The sequence below is a fragment of the Acomys minous genome (genome assembly GCF_964271855.1).
Source record: "Acomys minous genome assembly, chromosome: 13".
NCBI classification, from domain to species: domain Eukaryota; kingdom Metazoa; phylum Chordata; class Mammalia; order Rodentia; family Muridae; genus Acomys; species Acomys minous.
In genome coordinates, this window is record NC_140495.1 from 109,618,556 (window position 1) to 109,638,859 (window position 20,304).

The following is a 20,304-nucleotide window of genomic DNA, read 5'->3' on the forward strand; positions in this document are numbered from 1 at the left end:
TTGTTTGTTTGTTTTGTTTTTCTTTTTGTTTTTGAGACAAGTTTTCCCTGTGTAGCCTTGGCTGTCATGGACTCACTTTGTAGACCAGGCTGGCCTCGAACTCACAGAGATCTGCCTGCCTTTGTCTCCCGAGTGCTGGCATTAAAGGCGTGCGCCACCACGCCTGGCTCCTCCTCAAAGGGACCAAGGAAGCCTTCCTTCTGGGAAAAGGGAGGAAGGACAGTATTTTGGGAGCACCTACTGTGTGCCAGCCTTGCACCCATTAGGAACTCCTAGTTGTTCAAACTTGTCAGTTGTTTGGTAGCCAGAGGAAGCTGAGTCTCGACTCCAAGCCCTTCTCTTGGGTGCTCAGCCGGGAAATCACTGCCTGAGTATGAGGCTGGGAGGTAGCTTAGTCAGCAAAGCGTCTGCCTCACAAGAATGGAGGGCTGAGCTTGATCTAGAACCCATTTAAACATGGCAGCCGTGCACGCGTGCGCGCATGTGTGTGTCTGTGCCTGTAATCCCAGTTCTAGGGAAGTGGAGCCAGCCTGTGCTGGAGCAGACCTGCCTCAGAGTTCTCCGGCAGTCTAGCCAGGGTAGTGGTGTAGCCTGACAGCTCCAGCGAGGAGAGAGCCCGGCCTGGGAGGACGTTGGAGGGAAGTTCTGGGAGCCTAGAAGGTCTCCCTGAGACTGACAGTGAGTGATGCTCAAGCAAACACCTCTAGGGGAGTGAGAGAGCGCAGGGAGGAGAGTGGCAGAGCTCATGCCAGGTAGAGGGCACTGTGCACAACGCTCCTGAGGTGGGTTCAAGCCTGGCCAGAGCTAGGAAGCCTTGAGACTTTCCCACTGGGCTGAGGCAGAGCAAGGGGGAGGGGCGGCCTGGATCTCATGGCATTTAGCCATGTGTATGAGAGTGGCAGGGTCCTCCTGAGGCTCTAACTGTCCCTTCCGTGAGCTGCCTGGGAAGGAGACTGCAGATGGATGGCAGAGATGGCGGTGGCCCAGGTGAAAGGTGGCAGGGTCTGGGCAGGGCATGACAGTGCTGAGCAGGGGTCAGGTTAGTCGCAGAGCTTGCTGAAGGACCTCTGGCCAGGGAAAGAGGAGAAGAAGCCAAGGATGGAGCCTGAGCGCCCCTCACCTGGGAGGGGCCAGGTGGAGGGGGAGTGGGCTGAGGACAAGCAGGAGTGTGGTCTAGGACCCCAGGGGGGGTGTGCACAGGCAGCTGTGAACATCAGGAGTGAGCATGGCTGGAAATGCACAGAGGTTTGGGGAAAGGGAGAGGTAGAGCATGGCGCTGCCAGGAAGTGAGGGTACAACACCCAAGGAACTCAGCAGCTTTAGCAGGGAGACACACCCCACAGGTTCCGTTTCTGTTCCCCTCCCCCACTCTTGGCAACCCCAGTTCTTCCTCACACTCCCCTGGAGTGCTCCGCTTACGAACACACCTGCACCAGCCTGGAGTACACCTGTAATTTCAGCACTTGGGAGGCAAAGGCACACATACACACATGCACAGACATGTGAATTTCTGCACGTCTGGGGCTGTCGAGGGACCTGGTTCAATCCTGAAGGTGTCTCTGGAAGTGGCATCCGGGTTGGTGGCAGGGTGGCACGCGCGGGAGAGTGGAGGGGAGCTGTGGACCAATTATTTCAACCTTGAAAACTCATTCTGATTACAATTTACAACCTGGCGACAAAGGCTGCAGTCTCCGCAGTAACTACCGCTCAGGGCTTTGTGAGAGAAAACCCTCCCTGCGTTCCCAGCTGCCTGTCACCCGTGGCTGAGCCAAATGCATCTCTGCCTCGCGGTGCCCCGGGACACAATTAGGACATCTTCAAACTGTTGCTGCTGTCACCGCACCATGTGTCTGGAATTTATTGCCTCCTGCGGCTCTTCGCGCACGTGTGCCTCACCTCCTCCCCGAGCTGTGAGGCCCCTGCTGGGCCTGGCTTCCATTCACCTGTGACAGGGGACACTGACCCTACCTTTTCCCTGCTTAGATCTGCAGACAAGGAGTCCCTAATGCTGCCTGAGGCCTGGGGATCCCTGGAAAAAGAGGTTAGGGTTCAGATCACCACCCCATTGAAGGGTACTTTGTCCTTATTGCTTTCTGTGGGTTACAGGCCTGGAGTCCAAGGCTGGAGATGAAAGGGAAAGGAGAGAAGGAGAAATAGAAAAGATACAGATATAGCAGGTTCACTCACAGCCTGGCTCGCTCCTGGTAGGCCACCTATGTGACATCTACTATGTGACATCTGTAGCTCGGCTAGCATGTTAAGGAGTCAGTGGCCGGACTTGTGATTTGCTCGTGGGAGAGTCGAGATGGTGGGGCGTGAATCTGCCCCCAGATCCCTTCCACGGACACTCGAGTGGAGACAGGCTTCCCGCAGAGGCAGCTCCTGGAGGCTGTGCCCTTCTCCAGTGACTTATGACGCCAGTGGGAGCACAGAGTGGCCCGGGAGCCAGGGCCAGGAGAGACGAGGGTCAGGAGAGGCCATGGCTAGGAGAGGCCAGGGTCAGGAGAGGCCAGGGCCAGGAGAGACCTGGGTCAGGAGAGGCCAGGGCCAGGAGAGGCCAGGGCCAGGAGAGGCCAGGGTCAGGAGAGGCCAGGGCCAGGAGAGACCTGGGTCAGGAGAGGCCAGAGCCAGGAGAGGCCAGGGTCAGGAGAGGCCAGGGTCAGGAGAGGCCAGGGCCAGGAGAGGCCAGGGCCAGGAGAGGCCAGGGTCAGGAGAGGCCAGGGCCAGGAGAGGCCAGGGCCAGGAGAGGCCAGGGCCAGGAGAGGCCAGGGTCAGGAGAGGCCAGGGCCAGGAGAGGCCAGGGCCAGGAGAGACCAGGGCCAGGAGAGGCCAGGGCCAGGAGAGGCCAGGGCCAGGAGAGACCAGGGGCAAGAGAGTCTAGGGTCACGAAAGGCCAGGGCCTGGAGAGGCCAGGGGCAGCCTCTGCTGTAGCAGCCTTCTCCTCCATTGTGTATGGAGCCTGAGAATTTACTTCTTGTCAGATATGCCAGGTGGTGTAGGGGCTCTGAGGGAATGGTGTCCAGGGCTTGGGTTGGGGGCTCCAGAAGGGGGCCGCGGCCGGGATATCTAGGAGAGGCTGTTTGGGAACCGAGCCATTGCTGCTTCCTCTTTCCTTCTTGGCTCTTAGCACCCCATGGCTGAGGCTCTGACAGGAAGACAGGACGGACAAACTAGAGGATCCGCATTCTGCTGCTCCAGCTGTTCGCGTCTTGACCTAGAACTGACAGTGCTGGTAGGAAATGAGACAGTGAGGTGCAGAGGCAGCACCGGCCACGTGTGGCAGGAGAGGGGTGCAGATCAGCTTTGGAGGTTGGGTACTTGCTCTGCCTGCCATCCAGCAGCGCCCCCTTGTCTGTGTGGCTGGAGTACACGTCTCTTGGCCTCAGTTTTATTTGTGACAGGAGGGTAGAGGCAAGTAACCAACCGCGCCTCAGCCCAGGAAACTGCTACTGGCATCTCCAGTGTCCACTCTCAACCAACAAATGCCTGTTCTGTATGAGCCAAGGATAGTCCTGGCCAGCAGGGCTAAGAGAGCAGGCCAACCACTAGTGACAGCTGCCATAGCTCATCAGCCCTGCCTCCCGGTTCCAGAGGACTGGGTGCATCTTTCCTGTTGTGAGGGATTGGATAGTGGGGCCCACAGTAGAGGTGGGCACTGGGTTCTCCCCACCTCAGGTCAGCTTCTGAGGTGCCCTAGGCAGAGGGATGGACATTCTGACCTCCAGAGTTCCTAAGGAGGGAGGCGGGGCTGAGGGATAGCTCAGTCTGCTTGGTCTCTGTACGTGTTCTCTCTGTCACATCATGGCTGTGTCCTTGGTGAGGGCTCTGGGAGTGTGGCCGAGGCACAGCCGGTGCCCTCGTTCTGCTCTGTGGCTAGGCACTGTGTAGGACACACAGCTTGCAAGCACCCTGGGGCCCTGCCCATTTTCTTCCTCCTCCTCTCAATACCTCCGGGGCCCTGGACCCTCTTCCCAGCTTTCTTGCCTGCTTCCTTCCGATGCTCAGCACTGGGCATGGTCCTGGGCTTGGAACACCTGCATCTGGCTCCTGCTGGGACCCCGCTTACTGCTCAGCATTTCTGTGCCTCAGTTTCTCTGTCACGGCAAAGGGACTAATGACTCATGTCGTTGTGGTAAGGACTCGCTGAGGACATCCTGAGTTCAGTCCTGAGACCCATGCAGTGGAAACCAAGACTGGATTCCTCCCAGTTGTCCTCTGACCTCCACACGTGGGCTGTGGTACATGAGCTCACACATGTGATAAGTAAACATAATTTCAAAAAGAATTAGGGGCCGGGCATGGTGACGTACGCCTTTAATCCCAGCACTTGGGAGGCAGAGGCAGGTGGATCGCTGTGAGTTCGAGGCCAGCCTGGTCTACAAAGTGAGTTCAGGACAGTCAAGGCTACACAGAGAAACCTTGTCTTGAAAAACCAAAATAAAAAATATAAATAAATAAATAAATAAATAAAAGAATTAGGGGGCTCAGGGGTTAAGAGCACGCATTGCTCCTCCAGAGAACCCAGGTCAGTTCCCGGCACCCACCTCAGGGGACCTGATTGCTCTTCCTCACGTCCACTGGCACACACATGGGGTAATACATACATGCAGACAAAACACGCCTACACATGAATAAAGAAGCCAATGAGCTGATTCGCAAAGCCCAGCTCACACAGGGCCCTCAGCGCTGCCCTGCTCTCAGGACCTCAGGCAGGGTTTTCAAAAGCATCAGTGTCACACAGGGTCCTGGCCAGGAGCTGCTGCCTCTAGGGAGACTTCCTGAGTGTTGCGGTCCAGGGGTTGCCGCTGCCACTTCCAAAGCCCCATTCTCACCACCCACACCTAGATGACGCTGGTTGGTCACCCACCCGTCCCTCGTGGCCCCGCGGCCTCACAGCTTGCTGGAGCAGGTTCAGTAGACCCCTGCCAGTTGAGGACACCCAGACCTCTGCAACCCCGGGAGCTTGCACAGGGCTGCTGAGAGGGGCTGGGCAGCCATCCGGCCGAGTGTCCCCTTCTCAGAAGGTCCCAATGACCAACTAAAGTTTGAGTCTGCCACAGTTCACATGGGAAAGTGAGTTTTAACAACTTTGTCTCAGAGAGTCTTGGACACACTCCCAGACCCCTGCCCATGGACAAGAGGCATGCTTAGAAGCCTAGCCCTAAGGTGACAGAGAGGCCGTGTACAGAGGCCAGGTGGACTGGCCTACAGGCAGGACTGAGGGTGACACGGGAAGATCTGCTCTCATGGCCGCTTAGATGGAGCCCCCTTCCACTCATGTCCCGCAGCTTGTGTAGTCTGGAACCTCCCTGTTACCCAAGGCCACGTGTAATTAGGGAGGACTGCATCCAAGTGGCTGGGAGGGTCCAGGGATGCTGGCCTCCCTCCCTTCTGTGAAGGGACTCAGCTGTCGCACACAGGATGTTTCGCTGGGAGGGTTGTGCCCTACAACAGAGAGGTCTGTGGAAGAGCTGAGACACGTCTGATGTCCAGTGACTAGAAGCCACTGAGGGCATCAAAGCCCAGATTTAGCCTCTTTGGGCAATTTTTTTTTTTGAGACAGGGTTTCTCTGTGTAGCCTTGGCTGTCCTGGACTCGCTTTGTAGACCAGGCTGGCCTCGAACTCAGCAATCCGCCTGCCTCTGCCTCCCGAGTGCTGGGCTTAAAGGCTTGCGCCACCACTGCCCAGCTTCGGGCTTCCTTTTATCTATTCCTTAGGAAGGGGTGTCATGTTCTGGGGTGGCATAGTGTGTTTTAAGTTATTTTTATAAAACAGTGTTTGTTTCTCTTAGCTTATTTCTTAACCCAGCTATCACAGAGCGTACACAACATTTAGACAGTAAATTCTCAGAACAAAGCTTGCAACCAGACATTGGCGGGGGGGGGGGGGGTACAGAAATCAGCATTTAAACTACACAATAACCTTAGGCCTATATTGGTGAGCAGCTTTTGGGACCCCATGGCCCTCGGGGGACACACAGTTCTTGTCCTGGCCATTCCCAAGCCTGTGGGGGCAACTACTTCCTTGGTGATCTCAGGTCAGCTGATGGGGGTGGGGTGGGGGGTGTGGGGCTAGCAGATTCCACAGCCCTAGGGTATTAGCAGGTCACTGCCTACTGAAGGTGACAGGACCAAGGGGCTTGTCCTGGCTTTTCTGGAGCCTTGTGGGGCATAGTGTAGGGCTATGGACTCCCTTTTACTCTTTGGGGTCACCTTCTTGGGCTCCACTGGGTGACTCTCTTTGTAGACACGTCAGGGTGGTGAAGCAGCCACAGGGGTTTCACTCACCTGGTTGTGCTTAGGAGGGTTGGCTCAGGCTCCCACTGCCCTGCTGAGCTCAGAGGGCCTCACGGGTGCATGGCATGGTGTTCCTTCACAGACCGGGAGCGCATCGGGCAGGACTCGGCATATGAGCAGGAGGGGAAGGTGCAGTTCGTGATTGACGCCGTGTATGCCATGGGCCACGCGCTGCACGCCATGCATCGTGACCTGTGCCCCGGCCGCGTAGGACTCTGCCCTCGCATGGACCCTGTGGATGGCACACAGCTGCTTAAGTACATCAGAAACGTCAACTTCTCAGGTGGGGCACGCAGCAGGACACCACTTGGCTCCGGGGCAGCCTGGGCCGCGCAGCTGCAGGGTGTAAAGGTCTTGGGCTTTGGGCTGGGAGTGGTGGTCTCTTCAGATGTTCTGTGTAGGGATCTCCCCAGGATGCCTCTGCCTTGAGCTCATAAACATCCCTGTGCCTGGGTAAAGGCTCAGCAAAGCCCTCCCGTGTGCAGGCATTGCAGGGAACCCCGTAACCTTCAATGAGAACGGAGACGCGCCTGGGAGATACGACATCTACCAGTACCAACTGCGCAACGGCTCGGCTGAGTACAAGGTCATCGGCTCCTGGACTGACCACCTGCACCTCAGAGTAAGCATGAGGTCTGGGAGGGAACATGGGGGACACAGTGCAGAGGCGTGGCTGGCCTGGAGGCTGTGTGAGAGCGAGTCTCTGGCCGCTCAGGCCTCGCTAGGAGCTATTCATTTTCCCAGGTACTCCCTGGCAGCCCTTCCCAGCTTGCCCAAGAGATGCTATGGCTTTCCTTCTTGCTTAGTCAACCCAGCAGTGAAACAGTTTTGTTGTTGAGAGAAAGCACCGGGAGTGAGTTGTCTGTGGCAAAGCACAACACGGTGCAGACTCTTCCAGACAGGAGCCCCAGCAGCCCCGCCCAGGTCCCAGAGCCTCCTCAGTAGAGCAGACATCTCAGGACACTACTGGGGGGAAGTCTCCTGAGTCACACAGCTTGGAGGGGCAAACCCGTACCTGTGGCAAGGTTCTCCGGATGCTGCGTAGAGAGGAGACAGATGAGGGTGCGCCCTGCAGAGGGCACAGGCAGCCAGCACCGTTCCCAGGGGCAGATCAGCGGGCACACATGCCGGCCCCTCTACACTGCCGCAGTTCTGTGTGTCTTGCTGACCCCTGAAGGCGGGTGTGTGTGTGTGTGTGTGTGTGTGTGTGTGTGTGTGTGTGTGTGTGTAGTTCTGAAGGTCCCCTCTTCTCTCAGCCTGTCTGTCCCCAAGCTCCAGCTTGACCCTGCCCAGGGCACTCTCCTGGGTTTCCTGCTCTGTCAGGAAGGGACTAAGTCACAGTGGTGAGGTGAGGTGAGGGCTGGGCCTTCCTGTTTGCTCCCTGGGTGACTAGATTTAGGTTGCCCTATGAGCCACAGCTGGCAGGCAGGCTGGAGCTGACTGGGAGGACTCAGCCAGAGGGGATGTGCAGGAGAGGGAGCTCTCCTAGTGAGGTGCCAAGTATTCCCTGTGGTAGTCACAGGAGGCAACAAATGGCAATGTGGCTTCATACTGGCAGCCCTTGGAACACATGGAGGACAGAGGTTCAACAGGTCAAGTGTTTCCTCAAGGGTGCCCAGCCCCCTCGCCATGGCTCCAGCCCTGGGACTAGACTGTCTTTATGGGGGACCAGAGTTTTCCAGAATAGCCACCAGCTTCCTGGAGCCTCGTCATCCCTTCAGGACGGCTGCGCAGCCACAGCCCAGAACCCGCAGAACCCACGGCAACCTCCCACATTAGGCTCCTCTACATCTCCCCCTCCCCCACTCCCCTTTGCTCAGATCTGGAGCTTTCGGAACAGCCTCCACCAGCCAAGTATGTTTCTGCAGGAGAGGGTACTCAGTAAGCGCGCACACACACACACACACACACACACACACACACACACACACACAGATACAGATACACCCAGAGACAGACAGACACAGACACACACACACACACATAGATAAAGACAGACAGATAAAACAGACACACAGACACACATAAAGACAGACACATGCATACAGACACACAAAGACACATACACACATTCACAGAGACAGATACAAACAGATACAGATTCACACACAAAGACAGACAGACAGACACACACACACAGGGACACATATAAAGACAGACGCATAGACACACATACACAAAGACAGACGCATAGACACACATACACAAAGACAGACCGACAGACATAGACAAAGACGCACACACACACACACACACACACACACAGTGAGACAGACACAGAGATACAGATACACACACAGACACAGATACACACACACACACACACACACACACACAGAGTCCCATTAGGCCAGGCTTGCTGCTCTGAGAACAAACTGTCTCACTGCCCTTAGCGCACACCCTTTGACCAGGGCTCCCCTGGTCCAGCACCTGGTAGCTCTTCCAGGCCACTGGGTTACTTCCCACAGTGCTGTCAGGAAGTTGGTAGGGCGTGACAACACTCCTCGTGGCTTGCTTTGCCTACAGCAATAGCATCTGCAGAGCCTTGGAATGGTGCTAACCCCCAGGCGCTCCTTGTGTGTCTTCTGATTAAATCTCTGTTCCTCGCTTTCAGCTAAGCAGGACTCCGGAGTCGCTGGGTGGAAGCTGGGGATTGAGCTGTGAGGCAGTGTGTGAGAACCACACAGGAGGGGTGGGGGCTAGGCGGGCCAAAAGGGACATTTCTGAGTCACTCCTGGCAGCACGGTTTCCAGGCCTGGGGGTGTTTGGCAGTTGGGACTCCTGGGTCTTGGCATTGGTGCTTAGTGTGGCTGTAGGTGCCACCTCTATGCTCCCCAGCCTCAGTTTCTCCAGATGAGCATTGAGTTTGGAATTCTCCCAGGTTAGGGGTGTCCGGGTCACAAGGTAAGTTGTCTGATACCAGCTCTCAGCCAGCTCTGGCAAGGTCCAGGTAGCTGGGCTTTTGGCCAGTGATGAGCTGATTCAGGTGTGGAGCCAGAGAGATCTCAGGGCGGAGGAGGTGCTGGAGGAGGGGGGAGCGGTAAGGTCTGTGCTGCCAGCACATCCTGAGGCCAGCTGTGGTGCTGTCATTGCCAGATAGAGCGGATGCAGTGGCCAGGGAGTGGCCAGCAGCTGCCGCGCTCCATCTGCAGCCTGCCCTGCCAGCCGGGCGAGCGGAAGAAGACAGTGAAGGGCATGGCTTGCTGCTGGCACTGTGAGCCCTGCACAGGGTACCAGTACCAGGTGGACCGCTACACCTGCAAAACCTGTCCCTACGACATGCGGCCCACGGAGAACCGCACAAGCTGCCAGCCTATTCCCATCGTCAAGTTGGAGTGGGACTCGCCCTGGGCTGTGCTGCCCCTCTTCCTGGCTGTGGTGGGCATTGCGGCCACGTTGTTCGTGGTGGTCACCTTTGTGCGCTACAACGACACTCCTATTGTGAAGGCCTCCGGGCGGGAGCTGAGCTATGTGCTACTGGCGGGAATCTTCCTGTGCTACGTCACCACTTTCCTCATGATCGCGGAGCCAGACCTGGGGACCTGTTCGCTCCGCCGCATCTTCCTGGGGCTCGGCATGAGCGTCAGCTACGCAGCCCTGCTCACCAAGACCAACCGTATTTACCGCATCTTCGAACAGGGCAAGCGGTCAGTCAGTGCTCCGCGCTTCATCAGCCCCGCCTCGCAGCTGGCCATCACCTTCAGCCTCATCTCCCTGCAGCTGCTCGGCATCTGTGTGTGGTTTGTGGTGGACCCCTCCCACTCAGTGGTGGACTTCCAGGACCAGCGGACACTTGACCCCCGCTTTGCCAGGGGTGTGCTCAAGTGTGACATCTCCGACCTGTCGCTCATCTGCCTGCTGGGTTACAGCATGCTGCTGATGGTCACGTGCACCGTGTACGCCATCAAGACTCGCGGTGTGCCTGAGACCTTCAACGAGGCCAAGCCCATTGGCTTCACCATGTACACCACCTGCATTGTCTGGCTGGCCTTTATCCCCATCTTCTTTGGCACCTCACAGTCGGCCGACAAGGTGGGTGGTGGGCGTCAGGATGCATGGCGGAGTGTGGAGTGAGAGCTCAGTTGCCCATTTTCCCCGCCCCTGCTCTGGGTTTCTCTGACTTTGTATCCCCCTCCCCCAACTAAAAAAATTTCTCTGCTGAGGGTGGGTACAGGCAGAGGTCCTATACATCTGTGAGGTGCCCTTGGGGTGTGTGGTCCACACCCCCAGAAACTGGAAGCTTGAGAAATCACTTTTGCCCTGACCTGGGAGTCACTCCTGGGAGAATCTCCTGTGTTTCTTGCAGGGGGATCTGGGTCTGCAGGTGATAGGGCACAACATGGCAACTAAGGTCCTTCCATCCTGGATCTCTGCCCTCCAAGGGGCTCCTCTCAGCACCTAGAAAGAGGTGCTAGGGTGTATCCCCATCAGAGACAGTCTCTTCAGAATCCAGAGATGGGTAGGGTCCATCCTGAGCTGGGCAACGGTTGCCCTCCCCAACGTGTGGCCGGGCCACCCAGCACTAGCCCTCTCCCAGCCTCCAAGTGGAGCCAGAACGGAGAGACTAGGGTTTGAGTCCTTGTCACTTGGGACACTAGGAGAGAGAGAGAGAGAGAGAGAGACAGACAGACAGACAGACAGACAGAGGAGAGATAGAGAAGAAAGAGGAGAGAGAAGAGAGAGAGGAGAGAGAGAAGAGAGAGGGGGCAGAGAGAGACAGACAGACAGACAGACAGAGGAGAGAGAGAGAAGAAAGAGGAGAGAGAAGAGAGAGAGAGAGGAGAGAGAGAAGGGGGGAAAGAGAGAGAGAGAGGAGAGGGAGAGGAGGAAGAGGAGAGTGTGCGCGTGCATGTGAGAGTGCATGCATAAGGAGTGAGCAGATGTAGGCATTGCCTTTTGCAAATGTGCATGCTAGACAGTAGATGAACTATATGGACGCGAGGGGCAGATGTGTGCTGAGGGAGTCACAGCTGCCTATATGGATGAGTGTGTGCACACAGTTACAGGTGTTGGTGGGCGCATACAGGCGCCTTGCAGTTGTCTGGATGGATCTCTGTATGTGTGCGTGCACCCAGCTGCAGGGAGGGGGATGCAAGCCAGGTGTTCGTGTGAGTTCAGGTGCATGTGTGCAGGTGTGCATGGCTCCCGTGCGTGTTGTGTGAGGCAGTCTGGGCTGTTCCTGTCAGCCAGTGGTAGCTCTCTTGCCTTGCCCAGGATTCTCAGGGCTCAACAGCTGTGAGCTATCTAAAGTGGTCATTCTGTCTTCTGTAAGGTCATTGCTCAGTCAGCCTTGGGCAGGATGCAGCTGTGGAGTCAGCCAGGACAGAGCAGGTTCCTGGGTTTGCACCAATTCTGAGTACCACGGTCTCCACTGGGACACCCTGTGTGAAAGCCAAAGTGGGTAGACCTCCTCAGCTTCTCTTGGCCCTAGCATGGAAGAAGGGGACGATGGTCCATACACACAGCGACTGCTCTCTGCGCTTTGTCCCCTGTCATCACTGGAGAGCAGAGGCTGTGCTGGGTATCAGAGAGGAACTCCACAAAGAAGCTGCAGTGCTGGCTGGCCTGGTGGTGAGGTCACATGGCAGGCTGGCCCTCACTCTGCAGCCTTCGACCATCCCTGGGCCGGCCCCCCTCCCGCACTCCTTACCTTGTCTCACCTTGTGTCGCCTGGGTTCTAGAGGACTGTGGCTTCTCTAGAAGCCATCACCAGCCGCCCACTTCTGGGAGCCACAGGACATGGTGCTGGAGCCAGGGACCAGATGCAGGGATGGAGGGCAGCCCTGGGTCCTGGGGTAAGGAGAGAAGCCAGGTGGGCGGCCACCCTTCTCCCGGGAGGCGGCTAGGGACACCAGGGACACCAGGGAGCCACTGAGCAGATCGCCAGCAGCTTCGACTCTAGTGTGAGCTGCTCTTGACCATTTTGTGTCCTCAGAGGCTCCTGGGCTGAAAAAGGAAACAACCTGGAAGCAGCAACTGTGTTCACCTAGGCTCCGTTTATGGACTGGGGCGAAGGCACACACAGGGTCCAAAATGCTGTGCATTCTGCCTGTGTTAATGAGTAGCGGGAGCTATAAGCCCAAAGAGTGGAGCAGGCTTGCCCGGCATCTCACTATGGGCCAGGGCAGACAGATAGCCCGTACTCTCTTAGGACCCCTGTGGCTCCAGAAAGCAGTGGCGCAGCCTTGTGCTGCACACCACTGGGCTAGTGGAGAGAAGTGTACCCTGCCTTTGGGAGTGGGGGCGCTCTTCCTAGAAAAATGGAACATTAGCACCACGCTAGGGCAAGACCCAGGCTTGGGGGCCTCTCCTGTCTCCTCCATGTCAGCACCTGGAGCCCTAGCTGAGCTGAGAGGGGCAGCTGGGGCCTGGATCACCTGTCAGCAGGGAGGACGTGGGAGGGAGTCTGGGCAGGGTGCTGGGAATTGCCGGGCTCTGCTTGGAGGGCGTCCGCCATTGATGAATGGATTATCCGACACCCAGATTAATGGGTTCTCATTTTGCTAAACATCTGTCACCGTTAGTGCTGCTGAGCTAGCATGAAATGAGCTTTGACAGTGTTGCTGCCACCGCAGTCTTCCGCTGGGTGTCGTGGGTCCCCAGTCAGGGCCTGTCCCACATAGGTGGCACGCTGAACGAGGGGCTGCTGGGAGCCATCCCAAGGCACCGATCTGTGCTCATGTCACCTGTAGCAGCCCTGTGCAAGGACTGCCCCTGTGAGGTCAGCTCTGGTCCCCAAGAACCACTCTGGGGACATTTCTCCGGGTGGGATGCAGCGGGTCTTTCTGTGAGTTCCCACACACACACACAGTGCTTTGCGTACGCTTGACTGTTAACTCTGCCCTAGCCACAGACCTGTGAGGTACACACTGTAGTTCTCAGGCCTGTCTTGTACATGTATGGAAACTGAGGCACAAGTTCGCATGCTAGGACCTGAGTACCAGGAATTCTGAAGTGCCATCTGCATACGATGACTTCCTCCTGCCGGAACCATAAGGCGCAGAGTGGGTCTGTTCCGGCTGTGCCTGGTCCTAGACGGGTGCTGGACAGGTCAGGGACCTCTGGGAAGAAAGGTAGATGTGTAGAGCCGGATGGATGGAGCTGGAGCGGGGTGGGGCAGGGCCAGGGCCAGGTGGGTGTAGTCTCGGGAGAGTGGGGCGGAGCCGAGGGGCGTCTGGGCGGAGCCGGCTCTGACCCCCACCTGCGGCCACCTACAGCTGTACATCCAGACAACCACGCTGACGGTCTCGGTGAGTCTGAGTGCTTCGGTGTCCCTGGGAATGCTCTACATGCCCAAAGTCTACATCATCCTCTTCCACCCGGAGCAGAACGTGCCCAAGCGCAAGCGCAGCCTCAAAGCCGTAGTCACCGCTGCCACCATGTCCAACAAGTTCACACAGAAGGGCAACTTCAGGCCAAATGGGGAAGCCAAGTCCGAGCTGTGTGAGAACTTGGAGGCCCCAGGTGAGTGTATGGCCTCTTTCCTCTGTTTCCCCCCAGGCCCCGCCCGCTCCCCCGACCCCTCCCCCTGTCTCCCAGGCCCCGCCCTCTTTCCCCGCTGTCTCCCAGGCCCCGCCCAATCCCTGTCTCGCACAGGCCTCCTTACCTGCCCTTTGGTAACCCCTAGGAGACAATAGGTTGCAGGTCAGCACAGCTGCCCTGTCAGGTCCTCCCTGGTGGCTCGAGAGAACTTCAGAGACTTCCTGAGTGACCACTTCCTTCTCGGCCAGCTGACCTGGCTCCTGCGGATGCTGAGACCCCCCACTATATCCCTGTTCTGGCCTGCACCTCTCCACCCATTGGGGGAAGAGGCTACCGCAGAGACCCAATGCCTGGAGCAACCCAGGGGGGATCTTTGGCTTTGTGGCCATCCTGGGACAGGCGGGTGAGGATATAGTGGGGTGGGACTTTGGCTGCTGTCCCATGGAGCAGCATCCCCCATCCCCAGCCCGGGGCTTGTCAGAGGCCTCAGCAGAGAGGGTCATGAGCTTGGAGTTGGTGGCATCAGGGACAAGCTCCACCTGGCCTTGATCCCCAGTTGAGACACAGGAGAAGTGAGGGCCCCTGCTGAGATATGGCAGGGCTGGTCTCAGCATGGTGTCTTTCCCTGTGGGATGGCCTCCCTGCCCCTGAAGCCTCCATCCTCTATGTGGCAGATTTACATCTGACTTTTGACGTGCCCCCACCTTGTGTCAGCAGCTTCCCCTGTAATTTACTTCACTATTCTTGCTCCTCTTCCGGTGAAATCACGTAGCCCCTGGCCTCTGGCCCTGCCCTTCCTTGAGGTAGAGGCAGAGGGTCCTCGCGGGGCGCCCCCTCTGGCTTCCACTCACTGGAATGGTAGGACCCTCAATGCAGCTGTGTCAATCTCTCTGGCCTGAGCACAGGGACACTTGTCTGGTCCCATTCCATCCCTGTCCGTCCAAGGCCCTGGACACTGGTTCCGAAGCATCTCTGTACACAGCTCCGACACAGACGCATTCACACACATGCACATGCACGTCTCTCGAGAGTAGGATGCACCAACGCTTTAGCTCAGGAGGTGGCACATGCTCCTCAGCCATGGTGGGTTCTGATGGCCCTGCTGACATTGTCCCTCTGTCCTGCTCCCAATCACAAGGTCAGAAGAGAAAGTGTGGCAGGTGCCGGAGGGCCCAGCCTCCCCTGCAGCCAGGGCCAGAGGTGGCAGCTCTCTTATCCCCTGTCTCTCTGTGACAGGGCTGCACAGTCATCAATTCTAGGGACAGCCCAGCAGAGGGGGGTGTGTGTGGTGTGTGTGAGAGGAAGGAGTGGGGATGTGTCACTCCCGTGGAACAGGAACATTTTTCACCCTGTCAAGTTCAGGCCACATATCTTTAAACAAACAACAGAATAAATAATTTAGAATCCTGATTGCAGGCAGATTGGTGCCGAATCACAGGGCGACAAGGGGTGACTGTTAGCCTTGTGCCTCAAGCTGTCTGGCAAATTGCTATATGGTTGGCTGGTGACTGAGAACCCTTGGGCAGGGCTCGGCCACACCTTCATGCCTTCACTTACAAAGAGGACACTTCTGCAGTGTCAAGGACCACCCTGGCCTCACTGCCCTAGACCACCTTGCTGCCCAGCTTCTCAGTGCTGTGGGCGGGGTCTCCATTTCCCCTGGCCCAAGTGCCAGCTGCTGTGTTTTTTTGTTTTTGTTTTTCGAGACAAAGTCTCTCTGTGTTAGCCTTGGCTGTCCTGGAGTCACTTTGTAGACCAGGCTGGCCTCGAACTCAGTGATCCGCCTGCCTCTGCCTCCCGAGTACAGGTGTGCACCATCACATCCAGCTCAGCTGCTGCGTTTGATGTCACCTGGTTTTCACCACTGTTCTGCTTGAGGAGGGTTAATTTGTTAGATTGCATGGCAGTTGCCTGAGGAGGCCCAGGTGGTGCCCCAGGTCCCCTCCCAGCTGGCTTGCAGTCCCCTGCTGGGGGTTGGCTCCTCCCACCACCTCCAGGCCATGAGCCATTGTGGGGGTGGGGGGTGTCTTGAAGCTTGGAAACAATTTCATCAGTTTACACAGGGATAGGGGAGTCTGGGGACTGGCAGCTTGGACTGCTTTCCACTGTGGCTCTGCTGGGCCAGTGGGGCTTAGATGGTGGAGGTGTTGAAAGTTTTGGCAGTGCTTTGGGTAAAGAAGCCGAGGGCAAAGGGCTGCCTTGTTTGCTCTCTGATTATGGGTATGGAAACGGAGGCCCTGTGGCAAAAGGGGGGAGGCACCAGGAAGGAGGACGACTCCACATGCTTCTCACCCGGCACACCTGCCACCCGTGTCCCAGCCTCTTCAGAGGTTTTCCAGTCCATCTCAGGCCCGCTGTCCTGCCATCCCCTTGGCTCTCCAGCTCCCTAGAGAGAACCAGGGATGCTGTGCGTACTGCTGTTCTTATCTTTCCCTGACTGTCAGGGCATGCTCCCTTCCGTTGCACCTAGCTTCTGCTTGCTTGACTGTTGCAGGCAGGAAGCCCACTACCACATAAGGTCTCTTGCTCCCCCTTCACCCTGGCCCCTCCCCCCTCTAGCTGAACTGAACTCTATAGTCTAGGTACTGACTGAGTTCACAGAACAAAACCAAGAGGCTCAAATCAGACAGATGCTTGCTGGTCACCACCAATGTCAAGGAAGATGATTGGCAGGCAGGGTGAGGTGTGGGCCCAGGCTCTTTCCATCTTGTTGCTCCTTTGGTTCCCCAAGGATTGAGGCTGGCTATCTCCAGTGTCTGCTCTGCTCATGGAAGAGAAAAGAGAGGGCAGACGTGCAAGGGAAACAACTCAGGCTATGGTGGAAGTTGCACACCAGCTGTCCTAGTTTGCTTTTCTACTGCTGTGATAAACACCATGACCAAGAGCAGCCTGGGGTCAGTGGAGGAAGTATTTATCTCATTCTGAAGGTTACAGGCCATCATTGAGCTAAAGCAAGGATACAAGGCAGGAGCTTGAAGCAGGAACCACAGAGGAAGGCTCCTCCCTGCCCCGCCCCTGGCTCATGCTTAGTTAGCTCAGACCCACCTGCATGAAGACAGTGTCGCCTACAGACATGGGCCCTCCCATGTTACTCACTGAGACAGTTCCTTGCAGATGTGGCCACAGGCCAATGTGATTCCCCCAATTGAGACCCCCTCAAATGTCTCTAGGCTGTGCCGAGCTGATAGCTGACCCTAACTAGGACGACATCCCTCCCTTGGATATAATTAGCAAGATTTACCGTGGAGCCTGCTCAGCTGCAGGAGAGGTGGAGAAACACTGTCCTTAATTTGGCAGCCGTGTGCCAGTGTGACAGGGAGATGGCTTGTGGACCTTCATGCCGCCCTGCCCGTCCCCTCTCTTCTGGGTCACATGTCTCTCATCCATTGGGTATTTCTCTTTTTCAGAGATGAAAGAGTCCCAGAGGGACCAAGGCAACTACCAAGATGAGGGCAGCACGTTTCCCCCCACCCAGCCCCTCTTCATCTCCACCCCAGGCACATGTTACTGCCACTGAGGGAGACACCCCCCGCCCCCGCCAGCCTGCCAAGGCAGGACAAAACCATGGGCTCATGCCTCCAGCTTCAGCTCACTGACAGGGGTAGCCCTCCTTGGTCTCACTGGGCTCCCAGAAGGTCTGTACTCCGGTGGGTAGGGGAGACATTGCCTGTGCGACCTGATGACCTCACCCAGCTGGCCTCTGGGCAAGGTCCTTGAGGGCTGTGGCCAGGAAATGGGAAGACCCCAGAGGTGCCACATCAGCCTCAGCTGGGCTTGGGGACATGAATGAGGGCCAGAGTGACCAGGGCAGAGAACGCCTGGTCTGGAGCCTCCAGACCGAGGGGGATGGGCCACCAGGAGTGGACAGGGTTGGGGACTTGTGTCTTCCTTGGGCAGAGGGCTGTGTGAGCCAGCCAAGGCCTCTCTATGCCGTTGTTCCCCCTCCGTCCCACTCTACTCCTCCAGGCCACCGTTCCAACATACCCAGTGCTTCCTCTTCCAAACATCTGGGCTGAACCTCTGAAAGATTCCCCTTGGAGAATGTTTTAAGATTCTATGATTGGCCGGGCGTGGTGGCGCACGCCTTTAATCCCAGCACTTGGGAGGCAGAGGCAGGCGGATCGCTGTGAGTTCGAGGCTAGCCTGGCCTACAAAGTGAGTCCAAGACAGCCAAGGCTACACAGAGAGACCCTGTCTCAAAAAAAAAAAAAAAAAGATTCTATGATTATATCACGCACCCAAAGAACTATTTTAAGGCATGGTAGAGTTGGGTGACAAGAGTTCTATAGTGGGGAGGTGCTTCGGGAGGCACTCAAATATGGGGGTCACATCTGAGTAACACTGTGAGGGGGAGGAGGCGCCAGGTAACGGCTAACAGGAACAAAGATGCATTGCTGGAGATTCTGTGTGGGGCTTGGGGCCTGGGCGCTGCAGGAGAGGCAGCTTGGGGGCCTGGTGGAGTTTGTGTGGGGCAGGACCTCGGGGAAGGAGGCCTTGGAAGAAGCAATGCTGACTCCTGGCTCTTCTGGTCTCTCTGCAGCACTGGCCACCAAACAGACCTACGTCACCTACACCAACCATGCAATCTAGCTGGGCTGCGGAGCCAAGCAGACTGAAGAGTCAAAACCTCTGAGGATGGCGCGTCAGGCCAGGGCCGTTCCTGAGGGCTCCGCTGAGGTCCTGCCTGCCCCGTGGGCATCCACGAATGTGGCTTGGTGCTGAGGACTGTAGAACCCCTGGCCATCACTGCTGGGCAAGCTGTGGTGGGCAAGCGGAGGAGGCTGAGTGCCTGCGCCACCCAGGCCTTCCTCTGGACCGATGTGTCCAGCCCCAAAGCACAGGGGCTCAGTCTTGAGAGTCCAGCCCTGGCTTTTTCTCCCTCCTCCTGCCTCCGTCTGTCCTGTTGGTGACCCTGGCTGGTCCCTACCTGTCTTTGCGTTTCTCTTCTGTCTCTGCATGTATTGTCTGTTTGGGCTTCTCTGCTTCTGTATTTTTCTTTCTGCTCCTGCCCTGCCCCACACCTTCTGCGTCCCTGGTTGCCTCACCCAACCAAGTCATTCTCTCCAGCACTTTTCTCTTCTGTCCCACTCGACTTCATTTTGTTCCAGCCTTTGCTCCCTTGACTCCTCCCACCAACTCTGTTATGTTGCAAAAGAGAAAAAAAAGGGGGGGGGGAGGAGGGGATGGAAACACAAAAAAGCCCAAATGAAAACCAATCTTGAGTGTGTTGCAAAGTGCTGCGTCCTCCTGGTGGCCTCTGTGTGTCCCTGTGGCCTGCAGCCTGCTCGCCCACCCTACCCGTCTGCCGTGTGTCCCGCCCGCCTGCCCGCCTTGCCCTTCCTGCCAACGACACGGAGTTCAGTGCCTGGGTGTTTGGTGATGGTCTCTGACGTGTAGCATGATTGTTTTTATACCGAGAACATTTCTAATAAAGATAAACACATGGTTTTGCACCTGGCCTGTGTGTCCACTGAGGGCCCCACGCTCTGGCCAGCAGGGGACAGAAGGACTGGATGGCAGAGGAACGGGGGCGGTGGGGAAGAGACATGGGGCTCTGTGGCTGTCTCAGATCTGGATTGCTGGTATCCGAGTAAAGTGGGCAGGACACTGAAGAATATTCCAGTGCCTGTGGGGGCTGGAGAGGTGGCTTGGTGGTTAAATGTGTCTTGCAGGAGACCCAAGTTTGGTTCCCAGCATCCACATTGGGCATAGCTCCATGTTCCAGGGGATTTTCTCCTCTCTTCTGGAATTCTTAGATCTCCTCAGTCGCCTGTGCACACATCTACACACATGCGCACACACATGTGCGTGCACACACACATGCACACGCACTGGAAAAGAAAATGAATCTAAAGAAATGAATCCACACTGAGGGGATTGCTGTCCTCCTAACGTCCCTCCTGGCACCTCTCCCTCCAGCCAAGGGTGTCCCTTAAAAGATTTGGCTCAGGGTCCAGGGTCCCCACACCCAGCCCTGCTTTCCTGTCCCCAGCTGCTAAGGTCTCTGGGACCCATGTTGGCACGTGGTGCTGCAGGGGTATGACTCCTTGCGGGGCTTTGCGTCTGTCTGCTCTGTGTATCCGACTCCTCTGTACATGTATGCTTATTGTGTGTGGGTGTCTGTCCGCATCACACCCATCTGTCCTAGGCTAGTGGCAAGTATGTGGAGCAGTTGTACAAGCATGTGTTGTTGGCAGCTGGCTCCCTTGACAGTTTGGGAGGCACGCAGGGTGCTTAGCAGAGCCTGGCCTCCTGACACAATGAGGCCACAGCTAATAGTGGAACTGACCCTGGTGATTGGCACTGCCCCTCCTCCAACTCTCTTCACTCAACGGCTTGACGACCGTGGTGTGGGCCACCATAGCCAAAATGGACAGAGGGGGCCCTGGGCCAGGAAGCATCGGGGACCAAGTGTGAGATGTGCAGGTGACATCACTGTGTGGTATTGTCAGGTGTTGGCAGTCTCCCAGCCCCCTGAGGCAGCCCTCACTCCTGGAGGCCCGCTCTGCTCAGTCTCTGCCATCA

The 20,304-nt window shown here is 57.0% G+C and overlaps 1 protein-coding gene across 1 annotated transcript in view; it reads left to right on the forward strand.

Moving 5' to 3' along the window:
• The window catches only part of GRM4 (glutamate metabotropic receptor 4), a 92,596-nt gene extending 73,364 nt beyond the window's left edge, over nucleotides 1-19,232 (forward strand). Inside the window, exons 7-11 of the mRNA XM_084754179.1 lie at nucleotides 6,380-6,580; nucleotides 6,783-6,919; nucleotides 9,394-10,329; nucleotides 13,515-13,761; nucleotides 18,320-19,232. Coding sequence (XP_084610305.1) covers nucleotides 6,380-6,580; nucleotides 6,783-6,919; nucleotides 9,394-10,329; nucleotides 13,515-13,761; nucleotides 18,320-18,369 — 1,571 coding nt within the window. The 3' untranslated portion in view covers nucleotides 18,370-19,232. The remainder of the gene's footprint in view (nucleotides 1-6,379; nucleotides 6,581-6,782; nucleotides 6,920-9,393; nucleotides 10,330-13,514; nucleotides 13,762-18,319) is intronic.
• The last annotated feature ends 1,072 nt before the right edge of the window (nucleotides 19,233-20,304 follow it).